General features: G+C 44.8%; 1 protein-coding gene across 7 annotated transcripts in view; it reads left to right on the top strand.

Moving 5' to 3' along the window:
* ITGB4 (integrin subunit beta 4) overlaps positions 1-13,269 on the top strand; it is a 304,508-nt gene that overhangs the window by 90,818 nt on the left and 200,421 nt on the right. For all 7 annotated transcript variants that reach the window (XM_086930744.1, XM_086930743.1, XM_086930741.1 and 4 more), the window contains exons 3-4: positions 6,850-6,932; positions 7,526-7,627. In XM_086930744.1, the coding sequence (XP_086786870.1) occupies positions 6,850-6,932; positions 7,526-7,627 (185 nt within the window). The remainder of the gene's footprint in view (positions 1-6,849; positions 6,933-7,525; positions 7,628-13,269) is intronic.

The raw sequence follows: 13,269 nt of genomic DNA, 5'->3' as shown, positions 1-13,269 counted from the left end.
AATCTCTTTCTTTCCATCCATCCATTCTCTCTAACTTCTCCTTCTAACGTCTCCTCCTTTGGTCACTTTGTCTCTACCTTCTCCTACCCTCCTTTTCTTTTTCTTTCTCCGGAATCAATCAATCAATCAATCACTGCATTTCTAAAGCGCGCTACATACCCGTGAGGGTCTCCAGGCGCTGGGGGGGGGGGGGGGGGGGGGGGTGTGGAAGCTGAGTCGGTCATTGAGGTATGCGGGTCCGGTGTTGTGTAGCGCTTTGTGTGCGTGTATGAGGAGTTTGAAGGTGATCCTCTTGTTGACAGTTAGCCATTGTAGGCCTCTCAGGTGGGGTGTGAGGTGGCTGCGTCGGGGGACATCGAGGATCAGTCGTACCGAGGCGTTCTGGATTCGTTGTAGTCGTCTCAGGAGCTTGGTTGTTGTTCCTGAGTAGAGGACCCTACTGCTTGCCAGCAATTAACCATGGGGAGCTGGGGAAAGTGAAAGAGGCACCAGCAGTGGCCCTGGGCTTTTAAAACTGTCCTCTGAGGACTCCAGCCCACCGGGGAAATGCTTGGTGGAATTAAAGGATTGTCCGGCCCTGTAGAGTAGAGAGGAACATCGAACCAGAGGGTCAAGACAACAGGGCCTACAGACCCATAATCACCTCGCGGAATGCTTCAGGAAGGCACATTTAGCTTTCACTTGGCAGGCTTATCTGCCTGCCCACCTATACAAATGAGAATAACAGACCCTGTTACTTAGCTGAACATTGGTTCTGTTGATCAGAAGAGGTATGTGGGAGTGTACCCTCTCTGATACTTGAAGTAGGCCTCTTTTGGCATTAAGTTTAGCTTAGATAACTGTAAGGAAGGTGGGGTGGGAATTATTAACATTAATAAGCCTCACAATATAACCACAATTTACAATATTTCTTCTTGTTCACCCTACTATTAAGTATCATTGCCACTAATGTTCTTGTTATTATAATAGTTACTATTCACATTGTCTACACTGAGACTAGGGTTTTGATTTTAAATATTGAAAACATATTTCTAGTTTCCTAGTGTTCTTAAGTATGCCTTTCCATGATGAAAGAGGCTTTGAGTTCCACTAACAATCTCTGTGAAATTGCACAACATTGATTATTATCTAAAACACATCCCACTCAAGTAATGCTCAATGGGTTGCAGGGTGGTTGCAGGTCATCTTGCTTTCTTTTTTGATTGGCACATTGACAAAGGACCTATTTACGATTTTGGCGGTCTTGAAGCAGGCTGCCAAACCAGCGCCTGCTACAAGACCGCCTAAGTCCATCGCCACCCACCCGATTATGAGTTATTTTTTTGTCTGGCAAGCGGGTGGCATAGCGGTCCCGCGGCGGTGCAGTACAAAGGCTCATATGTGCACCTTAGAACTGCACTGCAGCTGGACCACAAATGCACTTTCATTCACAGCATGGACTGTGCAGTCAATGCCGTGCTGGAAAAGGGGTACATGTACACAAGAGGGCACAACAGGTGCCCCCCTGCATGCACTCCCATTCACACAGGCAATAGAGGGTCGAGTAGGACCCCCCTTTGTTTTCTCACCGCCAGCAGTTTCATTGCGTGAGAACGGCCATGAGACTGCTGGTGGTAAGGAGACTCGTAATATGCTTGGCTGTGCCACAGTGGCACTACCAAGCATATTGCGGTCTCAATACCCCACGCCAACGCCATTGATTGTGGATTCCTGGCGGTTGCAGCAGTCCCATGGAGGTGTGACCTCCGTTTTCATAATACGGCGGTCGTACCGCTGGTGCAGTCTGACCGCCACCGCACCTCCACCGCAAGTTTGGTGGTCCTATGGACCGCAAAACTCGTAATTAGACCTAAAGTCTAGAAAGCCTATTGCTTAGCTGTGTTCTGGACAGAAATCCAGAAATCGTCATAATCCTGAGGTAAGCTAACATAAGTCCTGCTTGTTCAGGCCGTATATGACTGTTGTGTGTTCCTGAAGTAGTTTCTTTGTGGGGGTAGAGTTATTCCTTTGTCTTCAGTTGTGTTATGTTCTCTAAACCTTTTTACAGTTCGGTCCTGTGCGTCATTTTATTTGTGAGGCTGCTTCTAAGCCTGTGTCGTTTTTTGTACCCCTGTAAAATCTGACGACATTCACAAATTTAGTGTTAAATGAATATCACAAAATTTTGCAAGATTCCCCAGTGTGAATTTTGCCCCGGAGACTGGTTTGATCACAAATTTTCTTGTGAGAGACATTTTCTCCCCAAACCAGTTGCCAGCTGATATCGGTTCTGAATTACGAAAGTAAGGCATCTCTCCATGCTCAAATGTTATATGAGATACAGGCAAATTCATTTTGAGCTGAAATTGTCTTGAGGGAGACATTATCTCCCCGAACCAATTTCCTGCTGGTATCTGTTCTGAATCTTGAAAGTAAGGTATGTCCTCATGCTCACATTTATTATGAGTTACTGGCAAATGCATTTTGAGCAGAAATTGTCTTGTGGGAGACATTTTCTTTCCAAACCAGTCTCCTGCCGATATCTCACATCATTTTTGAAATCAAGCTATGGTCTCGTGCTCAATTTTAATACGAGCTCCTGACAAACTACATTTTGAAAAACTTTGTGTAATTATACTTAGATAAAAATCTGCGATTTTGCATACCCCATTGCTACTTCTTTTATATGTTGTTCCTCTTACGAATAACTCGCTGGCTTCCCAAACTGTTTGTAGCTTCTGGATAGAACCTAAGTTGCTACCTAAACATTGTTCCAGCGTTATTTGTATCCTTTTCTTCTATGCAGGTTACTCAGTGCAACCAGGTGTTCATTCCTTATATTGTTGTTTTTGGTTTATTGTTGTCAGTGTGTGTGGCTATGACCATAATGCAATGATTCGATATTTATCTTCAAAGAATACAAACATTTTATTCTTTTATGTAGTGATGAGCAAAAATGTGAAGTTTGCCAATTTCCCTTGTCTGTATGATTCAAATGTATAGTCTTTGGCATTCAGGTTGTACAGTATCTGTGAATCTATCAGAGAATGATCTGTCCCAACATCTTTCGGGTCGTGCCCCCCACTTCTTCCCTGTATATTGATTCTTCTGTGTTTGCCACATTCTGACTTATTAGTCCTACTCCAACCTCCAACTGATATTGTTTATTTTTGATTCTAATTCCATTAGAATTCTGGGCAGTGTAGTCAAATTAGAATTCTGTTTTAGCACTGGCAGCTCTATCCTGTAGTATCTCATTACAAGGGCCTAATTCTGGGGAAGAATGATGAATTACCAGGGGAATAGGACTTAAAATGACTGGTTTCTTTCCCACCATGCCTCATTTCTTAATTAACCCTCAGGATCCATCTCATTATGGGCTGGATTTTCCCTCCACTGAAGTTACCCATACCCCGGGTATCGTAACTCCGATGGTGGGTACATTCTGGCCTATTTTCAGAGCCTCTCGTAAGGAAGACCTTGGTGTGTGAATCGATTCATCTTACTCCTGTTGGTCATGCTTTCATTTTTCTTTTTGCAAAGACAGGCCAACCTGTATCATCCAGGCATGTTTTAAGAATGCTGAAAGCCTGTGTTGTGGGAAAAATAATGCAACTGGAGTTTCACCTCCACTGCTGTTCTGCTTCACCTGGCTGGTTCCGTAGCCTCTCTTCTGTTCCCAGTTTTTTTTAATAATAATCGTTCTCTAGTTCTTCAAGTGTGTCCCTTGTTTCAATGCATAATTTGATGTTTTATTGTCTTTTTAGCTTTTCATGCACTGTTATGCCATCCCAGTTTCTCACTGTGGGATCTTGAGTGGTTCAATGGTTTATTGATACAATCCTGTGCTCGCTGTGTCTTCGTGAAATAGAATATCTGCCTTTCTTCAGAATCAGTGCTATTGTGTATTTGTCTTTGTTTTTCAAGCTTTCTCTCTAGGTCAGTCAGCCCACCTGTGTGTGTAGGATGTATCTCACTACCTCCTATGTCTTACTGCAGGTATTACAAGTATGTCCAAGTATGTCCTGTGTTGTCATGGCTGGTGGCCGTGGTTTTGTGTAACCATTTGGGCAATATTGTTTTCGAAATAATCCTATTCAGGGCCTTTTCATTGTGGTGCTGGTTCACATTCTACCGTGTTTTTCAGGGGATCTTTTGTCTCCTGGTCACATGTGTTGTCACTCACTTCTCTATTGGTTCTCCTTTTTTTATTTTTTCTCTTTCTATGTAGTTCTTTTTGAATGAAAGGTGAATCTTTGGAGTCTTCTTGTTTAGGTGGTTGTGACTGGTCACTTTCCACACCCTCAAACTCTTTTAAGTATTGAGGAAAGTGTTGAGGCTCAACCAGTTGTAATTTCTTTATTTTCTTTGGTACAGCTACGACAGCATGCTTAACTAACCTGAAACTAATATCTTCCTGAGTGGCAACCTAGAGCTTAGACACGTCTTGAGTGCTCAGACGGCTTGCTATTGCGGGTGACAGATTTGCAAGTTTTGTGGTCAGTACTGTCATATTGGCTGTGCTCGTTGACTTCTGTTCGGATTATTAGCACTTGTTGGTACCGTGGGAAGCAGGGGATGATCCGTATGGTTTATGAGATCTAATGCTGAGTGCTGCCTCAGTTTTCACATGAGATATCAAAGTCATTTGCTGTGGTTCGGGAAAATATTTTTTTCTGAAGATGGTTGTTTGAGTCAGAAGACAGTTATGTCGCTATGTTATGCCGAGTTGCCTGTCCGCAGCATAGCAGTTGTTTCTGTTTTTGACCCCTTTGCTGATGCACTACTCTTCGCCTTCGTCATATGGTTCCTGTGGTACTTGCCATGGCTATCCCTGTTCACTGCTTGTGTATTCCTCTTGACCTTTTGTGAGCCACTGCCATGATCTTCCCCACCTCGATCTGGTGGTCTGTCGCCTGCCCGTTCTTCTGCAGGTTAGATCTTCGGTCTTCTTCTGCTTCTCCGCCATAGTGTCCATGGACGCCGCGCATGTGTCGGTGGCTCCTTCCTCATCGAATGCTAGGCCTCTACCACATAGGGAAGGTTGGGTGTCATCCTCTCATAATATCATTTCCCCAACTATTGTACCTCTTAGAAAAAATTCACGGCCCTGGTTAATTTGTCATGGTGCCTTTATGTCTAAAATAATGAAGTACAGATGCTCAAGGAATAGGTTTAGATAATGGCCATTAGTGGATGTCTAGGCTAGAACTTCAGAGGAGAAAGTGTGGCTATCTTAATACTTCCAAGCTCCGCCTCCTGTGACATCATCTGAACATTGCCTCCCTGCCTCCAATATCTGTTATGGGCCGCAGAGACGAAGAGAACAAGCATGGCATTAATGACGGAAGCTGATTATTGTGAAGCACAGACAACAGCAAGACATTTAAAGCCTCCCTCTGATAGTCAAGCTCTGAGGGCCTGCTAGGGACTGGTCGCACATGAAGATAGCAGATACAGAGTCACATAGTTATTGTCAGGCTATTTCTTCAGAGACTCTAGGGGTCCTACCTGTCATACTAAGCAACGTGTTGAGGGCATGAACCCATGCGCAGCAGGGTGGTGTGGGCCACAGAGAGCTACAGCGATGGTATATTATACCATTCACACGGGCATGGCACAATGCGCTGGGTTTTAAGGCCTTTGAGAAGGTATATAATCACTCCCTCCTTGACTGCAGATTTTGAGGTTTTTGCCCAAGTGTTAAATCTGATATTGGGTGACTTGGCTGCAGATACACGATAGAAATGCATTTTATTCTGATGATACAATCAGGAATCTGTCGTTGCGCTGCTCTCTTGGATATTATCTTGGCACTGATAATCATGTTCAGATGTAGTCCGACCAAGAACTCAACAAACTTTTACGGTTGGTTTATGGATCTTCTCGATGCTTTTCTTTCAGTATCTCAGAACTGCTCGTTGCCCAAGTTGGCTCACTGAGTGACTGCTAAGAATGTACGCTCAGCCCGCGGCCCCTGCAAAGTGACTCTCTGTGGGTGAACACTCAGATTTAGCACCTGCTGCTCACAGCAGGTGGTAATTGTGAGCAGGATAGTCTCTGGAATTTGGGGAAATGTGTGGGAAAGAACCCAGTAGTTCTTGGTCCAGCAGGTTATTTCCTACTCTGGAGACCATAGGTGGCGGTGGAGCGTTACCAGTCAGAATCGGTAATTGCAGCACTGGTATCACCCACCTTAACTCCCGACACTTTTCCATTCCGCGATTTTGCTCCTATGTATTATTCTTATCAGGTGTGTTGGTCCAACTGGTGCAGTTAAAATGATCCAAGACTACAACTCTCAGAACACACTGACATGTAGAAGTGAAGCCTAGGAATGGAAAAACCAGTCTACTGGTGACATGGAACCATTTGGTCACCCCAGGCATGTGGATAATTCCAATAGTTGACATTGATTATGTGGAAAAATGGAAGCATGCATATTTATCCAATGTATGTACTTTTTGTATGGTGTATTAATAAATTCTTATAATTTAAAAAAACAATGTATGTAAGAGTACTCACTGGTTGGAAACTTTGTAAATAGCTTTAAGGTATTGTAGCGCCATCGTAAAAAACTGCATTTGTCTACATGATCAGCATTTCCCATAGAAATGTGAATCCTTCTAAAGTTGTTCTGAGCAGCAAGATTGTGGGTGTTGCTAAGTTAAGTTAGCAGTCTAGCTATTTATTGGAACATTGCGATTTACGATCTGTTTCTTAAAGATGGCGTCCACTTTAATGATAGCCTGAACTTTAAAAACTGGCCTATTTTCCTCCTGCTTTGTTCATTAATGTTGGCTGCTGTCTGTTCTCAGTGTGTCCCTTAAATTACTTCCACCCTTACCTGATGCTCTCTTCTTTTACCAGCTAACCGCTGTGAGGCCTCCCAAGCCAAAACCTGCAGCGAATGCATCCGGGTGGATAAAGAGTGCGCCTACTGCACCGATGAGGTAATGCTGTCATATTACAGCCATGTGACCTAGAATGTGTGCGTGCGAGAGACCCACTGAGAAGGAGACATGGAACAGTGAGACAAGAGAAGCATGAGACTGTGAGATCGCATGAGCGAAAGCAATATAGCAGCTGGAGGTGGGACTCAGGCTGTTGTAGAAGGAAAGGTATACTATCAGAGAGAAGTGGGCAGATATTACCAGAAAGGAAACAATACATTCCTGGGCGAGAAAGAGAACAGCCACATGGGAGAGGGAGACAGGCTACTATTCCAGAGAGAGAGTGTATTGTAGGTAAATTAGCTCGAGCCTACTCAAGCCCTGTATCCGTTCACAGGCATCTGCTGACATTTGACTGACTTTGGCTCAGCCTTCCTGGCTGTTGCAGAGGCACAGGCCTGACAAGTGACTGACACTCTGATGTACTGTGCAGTTAGTCCACAACTTGGGCTCACCAAACTTTGAACAACAGGGTACTGCGAAGCACCTAGTCAAGGCGGGAATGGGGCTGATACAATGAGAGGGCGTGGATTGGGTAGAACGTACCTGGAACTGGTTTACTAATGGAACTTTTGTTCCTCATGTCTGTACAGAACTTTAGGAATGTTCGCTGCAACTTGCTGAAGCACCTGGAGGACGCTGGCTGCAGTGCTGCTGGTATTGTGTACATGGCGAGCGAGGTTCGCGTGGAGGAGGTGAGTACCCTGGTCATTTTAGGTCTCTTTCCTCCCAGACCTGCTCCTTCTCCATCCTCACGATGAGTGAGAGGCGACCGAGTGAAGGATGTGAATGAAGAGTGAGGCTGTGAGTGAGGCCAAGATGTGAGGATGTGGGTCACTGAAGAATAGTATTGCGGGCTTGAGGTCTGCTAGGAAAATAAATGTGAAGATGAATGGGGAGTGGGATTCAGGACTGGCAGGTTGTTTGGCGAGTTGTGTTGAGAGGCACTCTGGAGAACATAGACCTACACTAATGTGAGCTACTAGCTAGTTACAATGGCTATCCTGATAATCTGGCGTGGTCCCAGCCTGATTAGGCCATTTTTAGGCATTGCTGGTTAAAACTATCTACAGAGGCTTAGGACAGCTCCCACAGAATGCCCACAACTCCTGCGCAGTAAAAATAACTTTTTGTAGAATATTTGTAAATGTGTTTATTTGTTCAGTTTTAAGGGACTCATTATGTCCCTGGTAGGTGCCTGCCAAGGGCTTTGGTCTGTGGTATACCCACTATATATTTTAAGATCACTTCTCTGCAGGCGGAAGTGCTTCCACTGACAGAGCCTGAGCACTTTTAGTGAAAATGCTTAACGTTAATTGGTCCTCCATAGCATGGCAGGCGAGTCTGCATTTTTTAGGCTTTTGAAAACAATTCCCCTTTGTGTCAAAAAAAAGCCTAAGTCAAGGAGTATTGGACCTGTGGCTCAAAGAGCAGATCTAAAGAGATGCAAAACAGTGTACCACAAATCTACACCGGCTGATGGGTTACTGTACACAGAAACACCTGACAGGAGGCAGCATGTTGTTGCAAATCCATGATATTGTGGTATGGCTGGTTGGCTGTCTTAGTAGCCCGGGAAGTGCCAAGATCCATGGAATGAGACCACCAATGGATCTAATCACCGCCTTGCACTATAATTTTGAAGGCCGCCATACTCCCGACTCCAACAGCTGAACCTGTACAATGAAGAACTCTCCTTCTAGTCACCCGCTGCCCGTTAGGATGGCTGACCACAAGAAGCCGCACCATAGCACATCTCTCCTTGGCATGACTCCCTGAAACACAGAGGTGCTGCACTGCTCCTCTGAAGATTCACACTGCCTGTGTTTAAGCAATAACTCCAACCCCAAACAGACTTCAAACTGTAAGTGTTTCTGCTTATTGATACTGTTACAGGAACATGGATTGATGCCTTCATTTGTAATGTCAGGAAAGGTGCACGAGAAGCCCTTCGTATACGCTAAATGAACATCTTAGGCTCAGACCAGAGTGAACTTTAACATAATTGCATCAAGCCAATCACAACAATATATGGTCTGCTATTTCACTTAAAGAACCTGGTTTATTGTTATAAAATAAAAATTGGTATGTTGCCTACAGATAATATGTTGACTTAACTTATAAACGTTTATGTAAGGACCTGATCTGGTCACATTGCTGTCTATCACGTTGAAGGGGTGTTATCAAATTTATCAAATGCAGCACATTAGGTGGTATTGTGTTCTCATATTTTATTTTTCCTGAAAGAGGTTCTAATATGAAGTCAAGGATAACACATTTTTTTTGTTCTATTAAAAGCTCTGTTGATCAATGTCAGGTTACACTAACTTTGTGCGTAGGATCCATCTGAAGTAAAGTTCTTTTATGTTAGTCACCGTTGATCCCACACACCAAGATACGGGGACAGTGGTAGAAGCAGGGAACGGGGAGTATGATAAGAGAAAACACAAAGAGGCACCGTACACTTTACCTCATGTCTTCTGGGGTCAGGAGGGTTTACTGGTGGTACTGGATCCCTCCAAGACAAAGAGATGCTCAGTAGCTTGTCATTGGAAAAACTAAACATAACGGTATTGAGGATAAACATATCTTAACAAAATCTCTGTTCGACTGACACACTGTACTTGAGCAGGAAACTGGGAATTCTTGAACACTAAACACAAGTAAAGATACATATCTCAAAAATAAAAGTGCCGTAGCTCTGCTCCCTTCACTTACAATAGGTACCTTCAGTTTAAGTAATACCATTCACATTCTTTTGTACCCTATTCTCAGCAATTTATCCACAGACTGGAAATCTAATACTGTGTGCACAACATTCCTGAGTATGTATCTCCAGTTGTCCTCTCAAGACCCCACCCTGCTTCTTCACAGGGACTTTTACCCGAACATGCACCCCGAGTCCTAAGAGTGCAGATAAATGTAATCCAGAGTTAACAGTATGAATAAATGTGCAAGGAATAGTTCAAACGTTTGTTTTCAACTACACACAACTTCATGGTACTTCTCTGTAATCCAAAATGTCCTCACAACGATCCTTTAGGAAGCAATAGGTCTTGGCTCTTGAAATCCGATGACTGTGTTCTCATGTAACGTAACTGGTGCTCATGTGAAGCGCTCTGATACCCGATGCCTCGGGTCTAAATCGCGCTATAAAAAAAAAAAAAAGAACACTCATGAAGCAAGATACTGGGTGCATCAACATTCTGGCACAATTGCCTAGTAAAGGACGCTGTGAACCATGAGGACATTTATACTGGAAAATCCAGGATAGTCGGCATCTCTCTAGATATGCATGTGTTCATGGCCTGCTGGGAGTTGTAGTTCTCAGTCAGTCTACTGTCTTGCAGCGCATCTTCCTCGTGTTAAAACGAAGTTAGCGTCAGTCAGTACTCTGTGATGACCTTTATCCTTTCCCTCTGTGAAAGGCACTCAGCACGAATGGCTCCAAATTGCTGCTTCCCCAAATGCAGATCATATTGAGCAGAAAGTGACACCCCTTCTTCCATGCTGCAAGAGACCGTGGGGTTTCCTCTTCCACTCCCTGGCTCTATCCCTCTTCGCTAGCATTAGTGCCAGAAATAGGCACAGCCCTTTGTATCTGTTCCCCCTATGGCGTCGTTATTATGAAGGAGAACCAGTTTTGAGTCCAGGGGATGGCCCAGGAGAGGACCTCTTCCAAGCAGGAGGTCACACCGCTCCAGAACCTGCCCAGCGCTGTGCAGCTCCACACAGTATGGACGAATGTACCCTCTTATTCCCCACACCGGAATTATGTCAGGGAGCCAATCACAGCCATGCGCCACAATCGATGCGTCCTATAGTAGGCTCTGTGAAGACATTTGAGCTGTATCAGGCGGAGGCAGGCGAGATTGCAAGGTGCCACCAATGTCTTCCTTCCAGTTGTTGTTGACTCGTGCGCCAGTGTCTGCCTCCCATGTCGCTCTGAGTGTGGGTAATGTGTTCGAGCTGTTCATGACTAGTGTCTGGGAGACTTCAGCTATTTTATGGGGACCCAGAGAGTTTACAACACAGGTTTCCAAACTTTTCATGTTGGTGACACACCTTTGTGCGAAAAAAAATTCCGGGACACGGTAACGCGAGCGAGCGCAGCGAGATAGCCCGAACCACCTAAGGGGGGTGGTTTGCATGGTTAAATTGATGCACCAGTGGCACAAGTGACATGTAAATAGGCCCCTAACTGTGTAACACACAACTCCACACACACACAACCCTACACACACACCCCAACACACACACAACCCCCCACACACACAACCCCACACACACACAACCCCACACACACATAACCCCCCACACACACTTAACCCCACACACACAAACCCACGCACACAAACTCCCCACACAAACACACAACCACAAACGCACAACTCCACATACACACAACCCCACACACACACACACACACACAATATCCCACCCACACACAACCCCACATTCGAATGTATTTCTTTTTTATATAGGGCAAACTCGACTCGAAGGTGTCAGAGCGCTTTACACGAGCACCAGTTGCGTTACATTCATTTTAGGCACCGGGAGATTAGGTGATTTGCCCAAAATCACAGAAAGAAAAGTAAAAAAAATAAAAATTTTAAAGACACTGATGACGGAATTAAACTTATGAATTATGCTTAGTTCTCACACATTTTACAAACATTGATTGATAAAGTGCATAGCTGTAATAAATAAATACAACATACTCCAACGCCCGGCTACAACAATGCATTGGACAATGTGCACAGATCATGAATCTGATTTCTTTCCTGATATCGATGGTACGGATGCCATGTTCCAGCAACCGAGACGTTGCCCAAGTACGTGATTTCTGGAAATTAGAAGCAGATACCTGCTTCGTAAAAGGCGGGCTTTTCTCGCCTCGGTGAGTCGCTCCTACTTCTGACGGGCGATGACTATTCCAGATTGAAGGAAAACCTACTTCTGATCAGAGCGTGCTGACCAAAGAAGTTAAGCAAAACAAACAACTACAATTCCCCTTGCTCTCTGTCACAGGATTCTCGGCCGCTCTGGCCGTTAGGACACATCCTCTCCCTTGTTGCAGCCATTAACAGGAGGGTCTGAAGATGTTTCCTAGGAAGGATTCTATTCCATGTTGATCAGGCCGGCAACTAGACCCAAATTTTGGGGGTCGGGGGGGAGGCTGAAAAAGATTTGGGGGGGGGGCTAATTCTTCCAGCCGTAACCAGAGCGGCTGTAAAAAGGGATGAAAACACAACAAAAGCCTCATTTACAAGTACACGGTCTTTTAAAGACCTGTGAATTACTTGGGTACGGCTGCAATTAGACGTCGCCAGCCTACAAAGCTGTCGCAGCCTGGGCTGACACACACGAGGTGGGTTGGGGGGTGGGAGGGTGAAGCTCGGTGAGCCCAATGGGTGTTGCGCGTCTGATGCCTGATGTGGATTCTTAACCGTGTAAACAACGGAGACCACAGGAGCGCATTTAGAAAACGGCACCAGTATATTAATAGTCATTGCCTCCTCTTTGGAAGTCGCCACAAGTGGCCTGCAGCACCAGAGATTAGTCACGGATCCGCGAGACGAGCCCCAACGCACGTCTCGAGGGGGCCTGACTGGCGCGACACACCTATGTATGGGGCGCGACAGAGTAACGTGTCGCGCCACACAGTTTGGAAAGCTGTGGTTTATAACATTATGAGTTCACCAGAGTTATGTTTTCTGGCATTTTAGCGCTTGCAGTGAAAAACGAAAAAAGGGTTCTTCTTCACTGTAACAAGAAACAGAGGAAAGTGACCCAAGTCATTCCAGTTGGAGCCAAATATCTCTTATTCCCATCTACAGCAAAACAAAACACACACTCAAGCACCCCCAGAAATAAGTATGCTGGAGTTCAGAAGGTGACTGAGCAATAAAGATGTCTTTACATTTTGTCTTTATCTTGCCATGTTTGCTGTGGATTTAAAGACAGAATAATAATAATAACCCACATTTGTAAAGTGCGAACAATCACCTGTAAGGGTCTCTAGGCGCCGGGGGCCGTGGGGAAGCTATTACCCAGAGTCACATGGTGGTGACTAACCTGTCGCCTGAGCCGGGGATCGAACCGTGATTCCCAGATTCCAGCGTCAGTCGCCCTGGCCACAGCTCTCCCTTAAGAGGCTCAATGTTTTTAGGCAAATTTCTGCTTATACGTTTAACATGGAGATTGGTGTTTACTTTGATTCTCTGAATACAAAGTGAGAGCATTTTGGAAGGTGAACTTTGTGGCAATGTTGCTGGAGTAAAGAGAGCTTGAAAGGAAAGACGTAGTTTGTCATTTCTTTTTCAAAAACAACATC

This window comes from Lissotriton vulgaris, chromosome 7, assembly GCF_964263255.1.
Source record: "Lissotriton vulgaris chromosome 7, aLisVul1.2, whole genome shotgun sequence".
Lineage (NCBI taxonomy): Eukaryota > Metazoa > Chordata > Amphibia > Caudata > Salamandridae > Lissotriton > Lissotriton vulgaris.
Note: the sequence above shows the minus strand (reverse complement) of the source record. Positions and strands in the feature narration are given on the sequence as shown.